Raw genomic sequence first — 18,292 nt, 5'->3', positions numbered from 1 at the left:
ACACTTCCTGTTGGTCAGCTGTCAGAATTCAGTTACCGTAACTAAGGTAGCCTATATTTAACTCCCTTCATGACTATAGTGCACTTGCTAGCTGTGTCAAACTGAGTGTTGCACCAAACCAACCAAATTACCATATCTCCCCATCCCACCCCACGACTGCTATAACATGAATTAGGCAAATAAGAAATGAGATTTGTTTTGCTGATTGTGGGGTTATTACTTGGTCCCAGAAATGGCAACTGCTTAATCCCATACTTTAAATTATGGGGGTACAAGAGGTTGGGTGAGCTGCCAGGCAGGAAACAACAAGGACAGGGAAGGCAATGCCAGCCTTTTAAAGCCACCTGTGTCCCTTATCACTTCAGGTGCCTCAGCGTCTCAATTCATTCTCCCAAAGGGGGTGCAACAAACTCACCTAAACTATGGACAGTGGCAGCAAAATTATGGCAAAAATACCCCCAAATATCAGATTTTTAAATTGTGGTAGAAATAGGGTTGCCATATTTCAAAAAGTGATAATCTGGACACAAAAGTTGTTGAGCTTTTTTAGTTTTGCCATTTTTGAAAAGCAATCAATGATATGTCCAGATTTTGCAGATTTCTGCCAGGATCCTGCTGCCAACTACAGTATTCCAGGTATGTCCAGGAGATTCCAGACATAGGTAGAAATTGATGGCAGTCTGTAAGTTCACCACTAGGTACACCACTAGATGGGTGTTTCACTTGTCTACTTTGTGGCTTTTATTCTACTATTGGTTGCCTGGACTTGTTTATGTAGTCCAGAAGCAACCAATTGGGTGCCCTTCAGATATACCAAGCTTGCATTTTGAGCACACTGCTTTATGGAAGTGAGTCATGAGCAATTTACACCCGCCAGAAGCTACACCTCAACGCTTTCTACATGTGCATTGTCAGGAAGATTTTGGGCATCACACAGCAGAACAGAATCTCAAACAAAGATGTGCTGTCCCAAGCCCACATTCCCAGCATGTTTACAATCCTGTCTCAGTGACGTCTGTGCTGGCTTGGTCATGTCCAAAGAACAGAAGATGGCAGGCTCCCCAAGGACACGCTCTACAAGGAGCTGGCTTCAGGCACTAGGCCTTTGGCAGACCAACTCTGTGTTACAAATATGTTTGCAAGTGTGACGAGAAGCCTGGCAACATCAATCCTGCCATGTGGGGATCCTTTGAAGACAACCAGAGTGCCTGAAGACAGACAGTCAGGTTGTGCATCCATAGCAGTGATCAGAGGAGAAATGACCTCTGGAAGGAGCACAGAAAGAAGAAACGCCATGGTGCATTTGCAGCAGCACAACAGGACACCTTCATCTGCCTCAGCTGGAACAAAACGTGTCTCTAGAACGCTTTTTAAAGAAGTAAAGGGTATAATTTTTAAAAAAATAATAATACAGTTTTAATAAGAATTCTGAAGGTAACCTTTTTTTAAGAAATGCTGTATTCTTAGATTTGGTGGACCTAAGTAAAGGGAGATCAATCCCAGATAGTTTTTCTACTGTCATAGGCAATCACCCCCAGTAATATTTTGAGAAATAGTTATCATGGAAATGCCTTCCACCTCATACAAAGCTCAAAGCATAATACAATATTTACAATTTCAGCTCTGCACACTATTAATATTTGATTGGTGTTGCAAGTGTCGCATGTTGTTGTTGTCAGTGGCACTGAAAAGAAAATACTCAATGGGGCAAGCAGCCTGTACAAAAAGAGATAAAGCAAGATAATTGGCAGTCAGAAGGATAAAAGCAACATGATAAGATATCAAGGAATTTAAAGTATAATGGTTCACCAATCATCACCAACCTCCACCTTGAAATAGGCTCATTTTCAACTAAAGGGTTTATCACAAAGTTGTTTTGCAAATCACACTGCTGCAATTTATTTTCTGGGTTTGCGCAGTATGGCAAACTGAAACTGCATTTTTGATAATACCAAATTAAATTTTGAGCAAGCCACCCCTAAAATCCGGACGGAACATAGATATATGTATATAGTGATTCCCCCCCTCACCCCCAGAAAGGCTGACCATCTTATCTTATCTGATAATCTAGAAGAGAGATGAATAATTATCTAGATATTTTACAAGTAGAAAGTTTCCTTAGAGAGCTAAGAGTAGTATAAAGTCTGTGGAGCATCATTAATTCATTTCAGATTTTATCATGCTATTAGCGCGGTTCTTTTTGTTAGCTCAACTCTTATGTCTTTCTGTGTTTTATTTTTAACTTTCTACACTTTCATTTTGAGCACCTTTCCCTGCATACTTTCCTGTTTACTCATTATTTAAAATCTAGACATCTAATGTTTTCTTAAATTTAAAATATGACCTATAATTCAAGCTTGTATGGATTAATACACAGTAAAAAAAAAAAATTGTTCCAGCATCTTGAACAGCTCATTGTTTAAAGGAAGGATTGGGAGCCTGCAACCCTAGCCAGCATGGTGAATGTCCAGGGATGAAGAGAGTTAAAGTAAAACATCTGGTTTGCCACTGGTTCCCCTGATTTAAACTAAAATCTTGTTATTTATGTTAGTCTGTATGCATTGCCTAGTCTGTATACCATAAACCTTTGTAGAGTACTAGTCCAGCCTTCTAACTAAAGGAGATTATGGTGTTAATATGAGTGCTATGAGTGATGATAAATAATATAATTGAATTCAGATATAATTGAAGTAAAATATAGAGTGCTCCTGTTCAAGTTGCCCACCAGCTAGCCATGCCATCTTCCAGAATACTCTGTTCACCACCCAACTTTTCCATTTGCAGCAGACACTCTGTAGCCACTCAGCATCCTTTGTCCTCCTTGGGCTGTTTTGGGATTGTTGTTTTGGTCCCCTCATATTGTTTTGCCTAAAGATTTTGTGGTGCTTCTGCAAAACCTCTGGATCTTCCGAGGCTGCTGACAACTCCATCTTAATTTCTCAATGACCCAGTTTTGGCTACAACCTGAAAGCATTTACCACCTGAGTTTGCTGGAAGATACCTTTTGTTACAGTATTTAAAAAGTCTCTGGAGGTTCTAAAGTTGAAAATGTGGCTGGCAGCCTGGTGCTATGGATGATTACAGAGAGCTGCTGCTCAGGAATTGCACTGGTGGAAACTAGTCAGAATCCTGTTCCTAATTGGCAACCTGTTGTCTATAATGACATTTGATATTTGGATTTTTTCCCCTATGCGCTTTGCATTCATTGCTGTTCCTCGATTGTTTACCTCATTCTCTGACTTCCCCTGTGATAATCTGTCACAAACTTGAAAGCTTCATTAGCACCTTATTGACTTGTCAGAGCCAGAAAGACCTATCATTACTCTGGTCCTCTTGCAGTTGACTTCATCACCCCTGCTCCGAAAATTGTTGCAGAACTGTGCTTTCCCCTCTGCTACACCATGATTACCAGATTGCCACCACAGATGGTGTTCAATCATGTATATATGTTAAGTGACCATTGGTTATTTAAGTATTACAGTGGTGCCTCGCAAGACGAAATTAATCCGTTCCGCAAGAGTCTTCGTCTAGCGGTTTTTTCGTCTTGCGAAGCAACCCTATCAGCGGCTTAACGGATTAGCGCTATTAGCGGTTTAGCGGCTATTAAAGGCTTAGCGGATTAGCTGCTAAAAGGCTATTAAAGGCTATTAAAGGCTTAGCAGGTTAGATAAAGGGGGCGAAAAGCGAAAAAAAAATCTCAAGACTTGTAAGACATTTTCGTCTTGCGAAGCAAGCCCATAGGGAAATTCGTCCTGCGAAGCAACTCAAAAACGGAAAACCCTTTCGTCTAGCGGGTTTTCCGTCTTGCGAGGCATTCGTCTTGCGGGGCACCACTGTATTATTACTATTATTATTATTATTAATTATTAAGTTTTTCATGAGAAATGTCCCAAATCAACTCACAAAATGATACAAACGTTAAAACCAAGTTGAAAAATGAAAACCTAAAAACATGTCCATAATATATATATATATATATATATATATATATATATATATAGACAGGTCTAACCCACCCAACTAAAGGATAAGCAAAAAAGAGACCACAAGTACCTAAATACCCTCCAAATGAAGGGCCAGAAGTCTGGTGAATATATTTTTTTTAAAAAAATGCCTGACACCTAAAAATAGGTTAGGGTTAGGGTAGTGATGAGGGAAGAAGAGGAAGGGGGTGGCATAGAAATAGGAGGCGCTAACCAATTTAACTCTAACTGCACTCACTATTGGATCTGGTAGATGAACAGTCCATCATAGAAAAGAGTTTACTTTCCCTGCATTGGCACAATAATCTTTGGTTCAATTTCATCCACTGGTAGCTATACCCAGCTAAGCCATTTATACCACAGAGATGGAAGCTAATACTTCATAGACATTGAATTATATTGGTATTGTGCCTTTGCAATTAGCAAGTTATTTAAAAATGAATGAAAACAATTTAGGAGCAACCATATGTATTTGGTATGTACAAAGTTCAGAAAGCCAGGCTGTGCATCTCAGGGTTGAAGTTGTCTTGCTTAATAGATGATGAACTAGGACTTGCCTATATATGCCTTGCAGAACAGCATAGTGCAAACCATATAACCTACCTTACGATTGTTACTCATGTTGCTTTGACAATTTAGTCTCACACCTGCAAATATTTTCCCCACTAGAAATATATAGTTAAATACCAAGGATATCTGTAGTCTCCATTGTAGATTCATATAATGGTAGGTTATAGTGTGTTATGATGGTAAAGCTTACATGAATGCTTGGATGTAAAACATTAGGATTCCCCTTGATATTAAAACTAATCAGGCAAGATAATTATTTTGATTTACTTCTATGAAATAGTATCACGCATAGCAAATGGCTTAAGAACTCCATGTGAAAATTTGTGTATGAATACAAGCTCAGTGAGCATTTTTTGCAGATAGGTTGGTCTGCAGTTTTGTTTTCTGTACAGTTCAAGGCAGTAGATATTTTTATGACACCACATTGCAAAATAAGAAAATGCAAAGTAGGCAGTAGATATTTTTATGACACTGCATAGCAAACTAAGAGGATGCAAAAATATATGTTTAAGCACCATATATTTAAAAGATGAATGATTAGTGTTGGAAACAAACCACTACATTCATTTAGGTTTCACAACACCATTCAATATTTAGCTGAATAGACCTAGACTATGCTTAATAGTCCTAGATTGGCCACTGTTGCAGAAGCAGGAAGTACACCACCAAAAAGAGGTCAAAATAAGTCACAGATTCACACATGCTAATTTATATGTATAGATGCAAATGTAGAATTTAAATAGAAATAAATATCTCACTCTAGGGGAAAAGGCTATGACCAGGTGAACTGTGTGCATGCTCAGTGTGTTGTAGTAGAAGTGGCGATTTTCTAGCCATAATATTTGCTTTCTGTAACTCTTTCTATCTAAACTGGATTTGAACTGGACACGTCTTCAAAAAGAAGGCTATCATTGATAGGGCACATAGATACAAACTAATACCCTGTATGCATGAGATGAGTTTGATGGGCAGATTCACACACAATTTAATCCCACCACATCTGTTAATATGTTAATCAGCCATTGTGGATTGCACATCTTGAATTTCACATTTAACAATTTAAAATGAACTCTATCATGATCTTCATTCATCATTCACTTTTCAATTTAAACCAATTATAAATTTAAAATATAAATTTAAAACAATGAAGTTTTTTTCCTTCTGATTTATGATTCAAGGGGATGTAAAACCTTTCCAGTCTTACAGAGTACAAGGCACAACGAGAATGCTAATTTGATAGGACTGTATATGTGAGAGAGATATTTAACATTGTAAATGCACTATCCTCCATAGATAACTTTATGGAACACAAGTTTTCCCATTCATGCAATGAAAGGTCAGCAGATTGGGTTGATTGCTCCACCCACGGTCTAAGTCAGGAAACAACGTTTGCAGACTCCCAAGTCTCTATTTTGTTCCTGCCTTCATTGAGTGTAACCAAATCACATTCTGCTCCCAACTTCTTCTCTCCTGACTTACTCCTGTCTTTATAGAAGCCTTTTACTGCCCCTCTTAGAAATACCTCATCTGCTTTCAGGAAGCCAGGATCCTTTTCGTCATGGATCTGTGACTCATCACTCTCTTGGGCGGAAACTTAGTTGGAGAAGCCCAGAGTAGGCTAGTGGGAACAACTGTTTTTTTCTACTTCCATTTTTGGTGCAGAGATCGGGAATACAAACTACCCTTTTCTTTGGCTCTTCCCCACATCCGCTAAGCCTCTGCTTCATCTCTCCACTCTCACCCAGCCAACCAGATTGGGATAGCTCTGGTATGTCCCAATCTGCTGACCTTTCATTGCAGGAATGGGGAAAAAATACTCTTGTACCTACCTGAAGCATAGTTTTCCATTCCCAATGAAAGGTTAGCAGAGCCTCACCCTTGAGGCTAGCTGCAGTGGCTCCATTTCTCCTTCCTTTATTTCTGGGATGTAGGCTCTCTTTTTTCCTTCTTAACTCCTGTCTTTAGCTCAAGCTTGATGAGTTTGCAAACTGATTCCTGGGAGCCCTACATCCCAAAATGTTGCTGCCTGCCTTCGGCCATGGACAGAGCAATCAACACAATCTGCTGACCTTTTATTAGGAATAGAAAATAGAAAACTACACGTCATGTAAGTACAGTTGTACTTTTCACAGAGGTGAAATGTTCCTGAAGAACTTTGAAGAGGTGTTCCTTTGCACTTGTTTCCTTATCCTCCAAAACAATATTAAGTATTTAACAGCTATGACAAATCCAATGGAAAAATGCATGGACTTGCCTTGTAGATGTTTTTCTCTTATTCATTCTCCAATATCCCTTTTATTTTCCTATAGCCACTTCAAATAAAACTTATAAAACTGAGGTTTGGTGTATTAGAAGATGAATGTGTTCAAACATTGTGGAGGGTGAAAGTATTTATTTAAAAGAACCCGTAGGGAATAACTACTGCATTGTGGACAGAAAATATACAAAAGCTGTTTCCCTATCCCTTCCAAAACACTCTCCTTCAATCTAGACTGGATGCTGAGTACATACGTGATGGCACTGATTAACATTTTATCCAGATTAATGTAACATGGGAAATAACCATTGCAATTTTTAGACAAGTGCCTTATATGCCTGCTTGGTGAACTAAAAGCAAGTCTAGAAACTCCTCTTTTAACAGTTGCTAAACAACTGTGAAATGAAAAATGAAAAATATTTGTTAAGATATTCTCTAACCTTTTTTTGGGTAAATAGCAAGTTTCAGAAAATTAATCCACAACATCATCTTGACATATTTTTGTAGATTGTAGTATTAAAACAGAAATGGAAACTATACAATCAATATTAGATCTTCCATTGATAAAACTCAAAATTAATGGATTGATCTAATCCACTCACAAGAATATATTATGCTTTCAGCCATCCAATGACAAGAGATATGGTTGCAGTATTAGAAAGGCTAGGAATGTTTTCATGAGAGCATGAACTGCATTCATTGTGCAGCTAGATTTGATGGGTACATTTTTGCTTTCAGAAGATAAATTTGAAGCACACTACATTAGTTATATCTAACAAACATCTCAGCTTCTGTAGTCCTTTCCCCCCCTAGTAGTTGAATCCACACATTATCATGACATGTTAAAATTCCAGAAGAGTGATGCTAACTGTAACAGCAAAAAGAAAAACAAACTATAATACTATAAAGGCTAACTGTCATAATATGGCATGAGCTTTCAGAGGCAAGAGGTATAAAACAGACGAAATAAAAAAAGAATGTGATGAGTATATATGCACCATCTTTACTAACAGGCAAAGATAGCCAGAAAACGACATTTTTATTTTTATCTTATTTTTATCTTTATTTTTATCTATTTTTATCTTATAAAGTGACCGAGGCAGAAGCTGTGAAGAAAGCAAGGTCTTTTAATTAATTTTCTCTCTCGGAAATTAAAGCAATAAATATAGGAGTGAATGGAGATGCTACTGTAAACATCAGACCCTGGAGATTGTCAAACTTCATCAGCAAATGATGATAACTCTTCAGCGGTGATTGTTAATATTCACTGGTAGTTGTCAACATATACTGGAAGAATGTTAAAAACTATATCCGCAGCTTCAGATTTCTGACATTCACAGTAATCGACATTGCTAAGTATTAAATCAGACTAGTTGAAACATTCTAAGTAATGAATATTTAGAACACACATGCCCAAGTGGGAATCAGTCTTTGTGTTTTTTCCCTATTGAAACCATGATATTGAGACAGTGTAACTGACAGTACATTGGCCTTGGGGATTCTGCATACTCATAGTAAACTAAGGCAACAATAAAACATAAGCAGTAGGCAAGTCATGAAAAGGAATTTCATGTGCAGGATATTCATAATATGGGTAAATCTGGCAGTGTTCCAGATATGATGTTTAGACAGGAAGAGTGGTATTGGGAATAAGTAATTATTAAGATGTAGAAAAGGAAATAGATCTTAAAATCAAAGATCTGAAACAAATACTTCTTTATGTACCTTAGAGAAAATTTCAACTTTCTGGTTATGAGAGCAACAGAAAAGTGGGAAACAATGAAATTATCTGTGTGTATTGTTCATAGTTATTACCAGTGCCATCAACCAGGCTAGTGATATTAATTAGGATGGAGCTGAAAGGGAGACAGAGTTTCACGACGACTTTAACACCCTTGAAAAGCACATGCCTTTGATTGCTTGAAACAGAACAAAAATACTCACCGGGGATTGGGTGGGATAATAATTAGGCAATGCTTCCTGTCTTGCTATGTTTCATCGCTGTAAAACTGCCACAGCACAGCATGGCAAAACAGAGAACCATCCGCTCTGTCAAATCAACAAGGCTGTTATTTCAGAAGCAGTTCAGTGAGGCAATGCACGAAGAATCTCCAGGTAACTACTAGTAATCTGGAGAGTAAAGGCACTGTCTCAACACTTCCAGGAAACCATTTGTTTTAAGATGAAGTGAGTTGCTCTGGGAAGGTAAGGGAAATATGGAGAGTGATGTGGGAATTATGCTATAGTAAGAAGTGACTGAGAATTGTGCCATGGTGGTGACCTGCATTATTTTTGGCGACCAGAACTATTTATTCTTGCTAAAACTGCTTTGCGTCTTTGAAGTAGATTCAGTAATTACAATATTACGTAAACCAAAAACAAATTCTGAACAAATTAAATGCTTATGTGAACGAACATGCCTGTTACTATGTCTAAAAATACAAAACTCAGATGTTCTTTGTAAAAGGCAAACTTCACTACTGGTTTATTGTGGATTGTTTCTTATCTCTCATGAATTATTAAATGATATGTTTTCTTTGTCCCCAGCAATGCATCTATTTGGCCTCAACTGGCAGTTACAGCAGACTGAAAATGACACATTTGAAAATGGAAAAGTGAATTCTGATACTGTGCCAACACACACTGTGTCATTGCCTTCTGGTGAAAATGGTAAGAGAGCATCTTACTTCTGTTTAGCTTGCCTTTTAAATATATCAATGTTATTAAGGTTCTCTCTCATTTCACAATTGTTCCGTCCCCCTCATTTATTGAAATTTCAGTGTCAATTTTAAAAGGAAGAAAACAGAGAACTGCCAAGTCGCATGTGATGCAGGGCTTTGCATCTTTAATAGCTGTGAAGAAGTTAAAAGTTGGTAAGCTTGCATAGGCCAGTCGTCTACTGTGTACACATACTTACTATGAGGTCCAGAATGTAAAAACCGCTTTACTACATGGAATATGGTTCCATTTGATGACACCACACTATGCGATCTCTTTGCTGCCTTCACTGCCACCAAGCCAGTGTTAATATGGGCTCTTAACAGATTCAGATTCATCCCACGTCTTTCTCCACCATCACTCTGCCTATCAGAGCACTTCATTGCTCTTCGTCTTTCAAAAACAGTAGGAGAAAATACCTCATAGTGATTGTGTCAACTGCCTGAGTCACCTCCCCATTCCACAGATCAAGGAATCCATAGCATTCAGGAATCCTTCTAGATCCAGAAGTCTCCAAGCAGGGAACATTTTAATTGGGTTCTTACCCTGTAGAGATCATGAGTTCCAGCAAACCTCAACCACATCAGGCAGTGATCTGCCCGTAGCAATTGATTTTGGGGGGGGGGCGGGGAACCCTACCCATTAGCAGCCTTGCATTCATTAGCAGCAACTACAACTGATGTTACCTCAAAGAGGTCTCCCCCACTGGCAGTGATCTGCTGTCTAAGGCAAGGCCAAGGGATATTTCCCACTCGAAATCACCTCACAGGCCAACACATGTGTTATATAGTCTGGCTGTGGCAGGTGTTATCATCTACTTTCCTTACAGATGGTCTTGTGACTACTCCCAGATCTGCTGTTCCCTCTAGGGCCTAGGCCATTTACTACTGCTGACTCATCTGGAGCTACAGCAGCCACAAGAGATATCTTCCCATCCCATGATATTACATTGTGGGACAACACCCATAAAATGGATGCAATAGTCACTTTGGGACGGGGCTTTGATGTTCATCAGTGGAGGTGGAATTAACTTTACAGTGAAACATGATTGCTTTATTGATTACGGGTGAAAAATGGCTTTGGCATGGGCATTGGGTATGTATCCTGAATCAGCCAACCTGATTGCTGGCTGATAATTCCCAACAGGGTCAATTCTGGGAGCAAACCCAGTCCCTGAAAAAAGCTCTTGAGCACCTGCGGACTGTAAATTATTACATAGGCGACAAAGAAACTAGAATGGCTAAATTGTTGTATGTGTTTGTTGTGTGTGGCCTGTTTTGCCTTTCTTTGAAAGTGCTTAAGGCTTTCCTTGTGTTATATTGAAGATCCCTCCTATTGAAATCTACCAGATCATGTGCAATGTGTTTATCTTTTTTGAAAGTTGTATTAGGATTTCATATTGCATCTGCCTCTGCCAGGTAATATATAAAAGTCAAACACTATATTAATTTCGTTGTAGGAGCTTTTAAAACACAAATCACATAAAGGGATTATATTTTATTGACTTTCCCTGATGTTGCCCTTTAAGTTTCTCTAAAACTTCAAAGAGTCCATGCCCTTTTGGCTAACAGATCAATAGTTTTTAAATGGAAAACCTTATTTAAATGGTTGATGAATACTGTATTTACTGCACTATTTTCTTTAAATCTGTTTTCCCATTCACAGTGTACAGGTGACCTCTGTCACTGTGGAGGAAGATAGAAGAAGCCTTTTCTGTTCACTTTTCTGCCCATCACAGTTCCAAATTATAGAAATGATATGACTCAATTTCCCATTTCTGCCATTTTTTAGACATCTTGCCTAAGAAGAATGCTCCTTTATCCCTCCTCTCATTCCTTTTTGCCTCAAATCTGTGCATTGTACTTTGGTATCCATTATCTCTATCCTTATGTGGGCGGCTTCCTACTTAAAGTAAAGAACTAGGGGAGAATCTATTGTGCATTTAATGAATATATATACACTATAGCAGCAGCTGCGCCTGCGACATTCTTCAGCTATGACTAATGAATGCAAACTTCTATATAAAACTTTATTCTCACTATTATTGACAATTTCATGGAATTTGTGACAAATAGAGTGAGAAAGAAATGTGTTCTTGAAACTGCTAATGTATTGGTATTAAAAAAAGATAAAGAATCAGATCATTATAATTGATGATTTCTAGTACATTCTGTTCAGATAACTAGTTTTTGCTACAAGATAGTTAACATTTCATGACATTCAATACTGGAACACTGCTACAAGTTACAGCGAAAGGAAAAGGAAGTATAATGATGTTATATTTTGGGATTTTTGCAATTTAGATTGTTGTGGACCTTTGAGCAACAGACAGTTGGTGGAGGGAAAGATGCTCTGCCCCCATCGATGCCATGTGAGAAAAGGCTCATGGCATTATCCCCCTCTCTTCCCCACCATTTAGAAAGTTGTCTCATCCCCTCAATCATTCAGTCACCCTCACGGCTCAATAACTGATTGGTGGGTTTCATTGTCCTCCAGCAAGACCAAACCCAATTAATGGTTTCTCATCATCCTGGAAAAAAGTGACAAGTGGGGTGCCACAGGGTACTGTCCTGGTCCCATTGTTGTTCCACATCTTTATAAATGACTTGGATGAAGTAATTGAGGGGATGCTCATCAAATTTGCAGATGATATGAAACTGGGAGAGGTAGCTAATGCCACAGAAGACAGAATCAAAATTGAAATGACCTTAGCATTTGGAGAACTGGGCGCAAACTAACAAGAATTTCAATAGGGACAAATGTAAGTTTCTGCACTTAGGCATGAAGAATCAGATGCACAAATATAGGATGGGGGACATCTGGCTTACTAGCAGAACATTTGAAAAGGATCTAGGGGTCTTGGTGGACCATAAGCAAAAAAAAAGCTAACACTATTCTAGGCTGCATCAACAGAAGTAAAGTGTCCAGATAAAGGGAAATAATAGTCCCACTCTGTTCTGCCTTGGTCAGACCACACCTGGAATACTGTGTCCAGTTCTGGGCACCACCATTTAAGAAGGATGTTGACAAGCTGGAGCGTGTACAGAGGAGGGCAACTGAGATGATAAAGGGTCTAGAAGCCAAGCCTTATGAGAACGATTGAAGGAGTTAGGTATGTTTAGCCTGGAAAAGAGGAGACTGAGAGGAAATATGATAGGCATCTTTAAATATCTAAAGGGCTGTCACAGAGAAGATGGAGCAAGCTTGTTTTCTCCTGCTCTGGAAGGTAGGACTCAAACCAATGGCTTCAAGTTACAATAAAGGAGATTCTGACTAAACAAATGGAAAAACTTTCTGACAGTAAGAGCTACTTGATAGTGGAAGAGTCTCCCTCAGGAGGTGGTGGACTCTCCTTCCTTGGAGGTCTTTAAGCAAAGGTTGGATGGCCATCTAGCATGGATGCTTTAGCTGAGATGCCTGCATTGCAGGTGGTTGGACCTGATGATCCTTGGGGTCCTTCAGATTCTATTATTCTAAGACCAGCAGCAAAATTCGCCCATGGGCCAGTCGTGCAGTCACCCAACACCAGTGATGCCAGCCAGAGCATTGTCCATCCCAGTCAGGGAAATACTCTCCCTCCTGCTGCTGCCTAATGCTTTGCTCTGTGCTCCAGCTCCAATACTAGTAATAGTATTCAGGAGCTGGAGTCAGGCATAAGTCAGCAATAGAGCACCTGATGTCAGGTGCTTTTTCAAAGAAAAAAATAGCTCAGTCTTAGTGATCACAGCAACCCTTCCCAGTAGGTCTTGCCCCAATGAGGCTGTTGTGAGGACTGAAGGTCCCACTGCTTTCTTCCCCAGCAGCCTAAGGCTCCACCGTCTTTTCTTTCATTGCTCCTCCCTCGTCATTTCTCCACATGTTCTGGGGTTTCCCCAGCTGGTGCCTTCCCCCACTCCTCTGCATCCAGCCGGTCCATGACAAGTATACGCTGTGGCCCACCCAATAAAAGGCATGCAGGTTACTGAGCAGGGAAGGGCACTGGGAGCTTGCCAGATATGACCATCCCATACCCTACAGAAATAGCCGTTACTGCTGTCAGTCATATTCATATGTCTTGAGGTAGGAGACAGTTCTGCCACATCTGTGGTGGAAGGTATGGTTACATAATGGGAGGCACATGGCTGTGATGTGATGACTAGAAAGTTGTTGGGAATAAGGCTGAAAGGGCTCAGCTGATAGCTGGACATACACATATTGGCCATGGTGGGATCTAATATATCCAAGTCAACTGTTGCCCAACTGCTAGTGGGTGAATAATAGAATCATAGAATGCCTGGTCTACGTTGTGTAAGAAGTATGGGGAAATGGCTGACTTCTGCCATCATTATTTTTTTTCTAGCAACTGGGAGATAGAATGGCATGTTTAATGGAAACAGGACTGTTGCCAACAAGGGCAAGCTCACGCTCCATAATGCTTAATTCAGCTTTCCTCATGTTCTGATACTGTTGGATTCCCTCAATTTCAGTGCTTTATGTTGGCTGGCAGGAGTAGGAAAAGACACATTGCAGTGACGTTATATATTAGAGTTAAGTTGAATCGGGAGCGTTTGGCATGGGGCTGCCATTTTCAGCAGAGTTTTGTTCTTTGTAACTTTTAGTTCTGCTCTGAATGTTCTGCATTGTACAACAGGAAAACTATACAGTCTTTATTTTGAAACAAAATGAGAAGTGAATTGAATGGAACGATGTATGCCCAGGCATACATTATATGTGTAAATAAATGGAAAGGGACTAAGGCAACAATCCTAACCCCACTTACCTGGAAGTAAGCCCTAATGAATTCAATAGAACTTACTTCTGAGAAGGCATGTTTAAGATTGAGCTTTTATTTTTTTTAAAAAAATATTTATTAGGGTTTAAAATAGAAATAGATGTAATAAACAATATAACAAATGTCTTAACATAGTTTCACATTTTCTTTGGACTTCCTCACATCTCCCGCTCCCACTTTCATCGTTGTAACTTTTTGCCAGCAATTTATTATCTTGTTTGCATTCTTATGTCCCATCTGTGTATTTATACTCTTGTAATTCTCAAAGAAGTTTATATTTTCTCAATCTCACTTATTATCTTAAATCATCTAATTTAGTGGTACTCAATTATTTATGATCTAGCATCCTGTTTAACATTCACTCAAATTACAATGTTTTTGTAAGTAAATCTTGAATTTCTTCCAGTCCTCCTCCATCTTCTCCTCTCCCAGGTCACGGATTCTGCCGGTCATCTCGGCCAATTCCATATAGTCTATCAGTTGCATCTGCCATTCTTCCAGTGTGGGTAGATCTTGAGCTTTCCAGTGCTTTGCAAGAAGTATCCTTGCTGCTGTTGTTGCATACATAAAAAATGTCAAGTCCTTCTTTACCACCCCTTGGCCGGCAATACCCAAAAGAAAAGCCTCTGGTTTCTTTGTGAAGGTATACTTAAATACCTTTTTCAGTTCATTATAAATCATTTCCCAGAACGCCTTCACTTTAGGGCAGGTCCACCAGAGGTGGAAGAATGTTCCTTCAGTCTCTTTACATTTCCAACACTTATTATCAGACAGGTGGTATATTTTTGCAAGTTTGACTGGGGTCATATACCATCTATATATCATTTTCATTACATTTTCTTTCAAAGCATTGCATGCAGTAAAGTTCAACCCAGTGCTCCACAACCTTTCCCAGTCCTCAAACATGATATTATACCCAATGTCCTGCGCCCACCTTATCATAGCCGATTTAACCATTTCATCTTGTGTATTCCATTTTAACAGCAAGTTATACATCCTTGAAAGTACCTTAAGATTGAGCTTTTAAGATATGGACACATCTGCAGTGTTTACTCTGACGCTACTAAATGTTCAGATATAAAGCGCATTGGAAGTGTGATACAGGGAAAAGTCTATTTAGGATGGTTTAGGTAGCTTAAACATGCAATCTGATTTAAGACTGGCTTAGTTCAGTCTGTAGTGATCATTGCATCAATCAGTACAGTACAATATAAGCCAACTTGTTTCATATGTTTACAAACAGACTTTCAAGCTGCTACCAAATAAAGATTAGTGCTGATGCAGAAATCAATCCTAGTAATTACTTAATAAGTGCTGCATGTCAAAAATTCTTACACGTAAAAGAATTACACATTGTCTAAACATTCCTCCCTAATTATTTTGTGACTTTCCCTATGTGAGTAATTACACTGTGAAAAACAGACCATCTATTTAACAAGGTACAGTGTAATTGAGCTCTCTCTCACTTAGAGGGTGAACTCTGCTAGCTAATGTTGCATTTACTGTGCATGCTTCCATGGGAGTTTGAGAAATTTCAATAAATGTTTGAAAAGTAAATTAGGTTCTCAAATAAATATCCCTGTAAACGTCAGTGGGTTAATTTAAAATATTGATTACAAGTAAGAAAATAGTTTGAGAAAAGCCAAGCTTATTCTGTTCTAGATGATGATTTTTCTTCATCTACTCTTTTATATTAAAAATAAAATGCTGATTAGCATAATCTTCATGTAAATAATTTATTTGTCGTTTGATGTACTCAAGGATCATTTGCTCAAGTTGTATACCTTAAGACATTGAAAAATAGCAAAAGACGAGATTAAAAATGCCATGCCACGCTATTTAAAATATTTTATATATTGTTTGAAATACTTCATTCTGATTAAATGATCTCCTGATGAGATTGTTTATTGATTTTTATACAAGAACCTTTCTTGTTTTTAACTATTTTGAGTTGCCGTTACTCTAACCAAATGTGCTAGGAAATGATGCTAGTTGTTTTTGAAAGAATTGTCTCAGCTATCTCACAGCTGGTGGTATGATTCCAAGGTTATGTTATGCAATTGGATGGTGTGCTATTGATTGGCTATAAATTTAATCTTACTCCTTGATACCCTTTAAAGCTTCCCATGATCACTGAAAGCTTGAAATTATATTAAACTATGCTCTGCAGCAGGCACTGTTAATCTTTTAATGTCTTGGTAAATTATACCAAATTCATTTTGTATTATTAAATTAAATTAATAATTACTTTTATTGATTTGTTTAAACTTTAGCCTATCTATTTGCTAAATAAACATTGTCATAGTTGTGTCTTGATTTTGTACATCCTTAAGAGAGAAAAAAATCATGTTGTTAAGTAAATATTTAAATACAGTAAAGTACAGATTTATGTATGTATGCTGTGTGTGTGTTTCTTAATAAAATTATGGAGCAGTGAAATATGGGCTGAGGAGAATTTGAAAATACAGCCATTTAAACAATTTGTTTTTAACAATCATATAGAAATGTTAATACAAATACCTAGAGTAGTTGTTACTGGCTGTACTTTCCATATGGGTTAGCGGACAAGATTTTGCTTATCAGGAAGTCTAGCACCAATATTTTGTTTTGCATTTTATGACAACACACTTTAAAGCACAAAATGAAATTATTGCAGATCCCTTCTACATGAAATTAGCCTAGTGTATAAAAATATCTAGACTGTCAGATCACATGTTCCTTCTTCTCCCACTGTCCCCACTTTATCATCAGCATTAACCCAAAATGTGAGCTCCTTTGTTGGTTTTCATCTGATCATGGGAAGACTAAATGAGTTTTGGACGATCCCTGGTTCCAATGCGCCCTGCAGGCCAGATTTCCTTCCACTTCCTGACCTTCACATGCTTAGCACAAAGGTCTGGAGGGGACTTTAAACAGCTTAATTTGTGCAGAAACCTTCTGTTCAGCTGTTTTGTCTATAGCACCCTTTGTTGTAGAACTTTTGTGTATAGTAAAGCTGCTGCCTGTCAATTTTGGTTGAAGAACCTATGTTTTCCTACTTTACGGGTTTCTGATGTCCCAACTATTCATTTTCTCTGCAGTTTTTTTAAGTCTATTTTTTTCCTCTTTTCTCTGTCCTTGCCCCCCACAAGCAATTTTAAACCTTTTATGAAAAAGCACATTATTCATCCTCCCTGGTGCTTTAGCTACCCACTCCTGTACAGCACCAGTCCGTGTACCTTAATAATGCACATATATTTTCCATTTTTGCAGCGCACTAACTTCATGGTTTAATTGACCTTTCCAGTATGACCTCAAAATCTCTGCTCAAATAGTCACAGTCAGTTCAAGACCCATATGTGTAGGCAATAGTTTTATCAGTGTGTATTACTTAACACTTAAAACAATGAAAGGACTACAGGCACACTTCAGTGGACTACACTAGCAAGCTTCAGCTGGACTGACAAAACATCTACAAAGAGAAGAGACATGCACTAGAAACAAAAGAGCAACTGATTCATTTATTGTTGTTTTCTCTCTTTTTTATATGTACCGTTTTGAAAGAATGTGAGACAGTATTGGTATCCAGCAATACTACAAGTGATTTAAAAGAATACCCCTTTGCCGCAGGGTGTGGGCCCACCACCACCTGAACTAAGGATCCAACCCAATGCTGCCTGCTGCATGTTACTAATTGACTCCTGCAGCCTTGTGAGTGTTTTCCAGCACTCAGTGCAATGCAAGAAACAGAAAACACCCCCTCCCATCATGCTGAAGCTGAGGGAGAGTCGCTGCCCCTGCCACGGCCATGCTAAGTCGCATCCACTGCTGCAATCCCACAGGGAATGGGTATTATTTAGTATGGCACTTTGGACTAGTCCATCTTCAGTTCCAGCTGTATCATTTATGAGAGTCCGCCCTCAACTTGTTTCCTGTGAAAATTGCAAAACTGGTTTTTATTTTTGTCCTGTATCAAATTGAAGAGAGAGAAAAATGCCTCTTCAATATGCAGAT

The 18,292-nt window shown here is 38.6% G+C and overlaps 1 protein-coding gene across 2 annotated transcripts in view; it reads left to right on the top strand.

Annotated features, from left to right (window-relative positions):
* TENM3 (teneurin transmembrane protein 3) overlaps positions 1 to 18,292 on the top strand; it is a 974,114-nt gene that overhangs the window by 861,660 nt on the left and 94,162 nt on the right. For both annotated transcript variants that reach the window (XM_081021657.1, XM_081021658.1), the window contains one exon: positions 9,358 to 9,480. In XM_081021657.1, coding sequence (XP_080877783.1) covers positions 9,358 to 9,480 — 123 coding nt within the window. The remainder of the gene's footprint in view (positions 1 to 9,357; positions 9,481 to 18,292) is intronic.

This window comes from Podarcis pityusensis (assembly GCF_964106645.2).
Source record: "Podarcis pityusensis genome assembly, chromosome: 9".
NCBI lineage: Eukaryota > Metazoa > Chordata > Lepidosauria > Squamata > Lacertidae > Podarcis > Podarcis pityusensis.
Note: the sequence above shows the minus strand (reverse complement) of the source record. Positions and strands in the feature narration are given on the sequence as shown.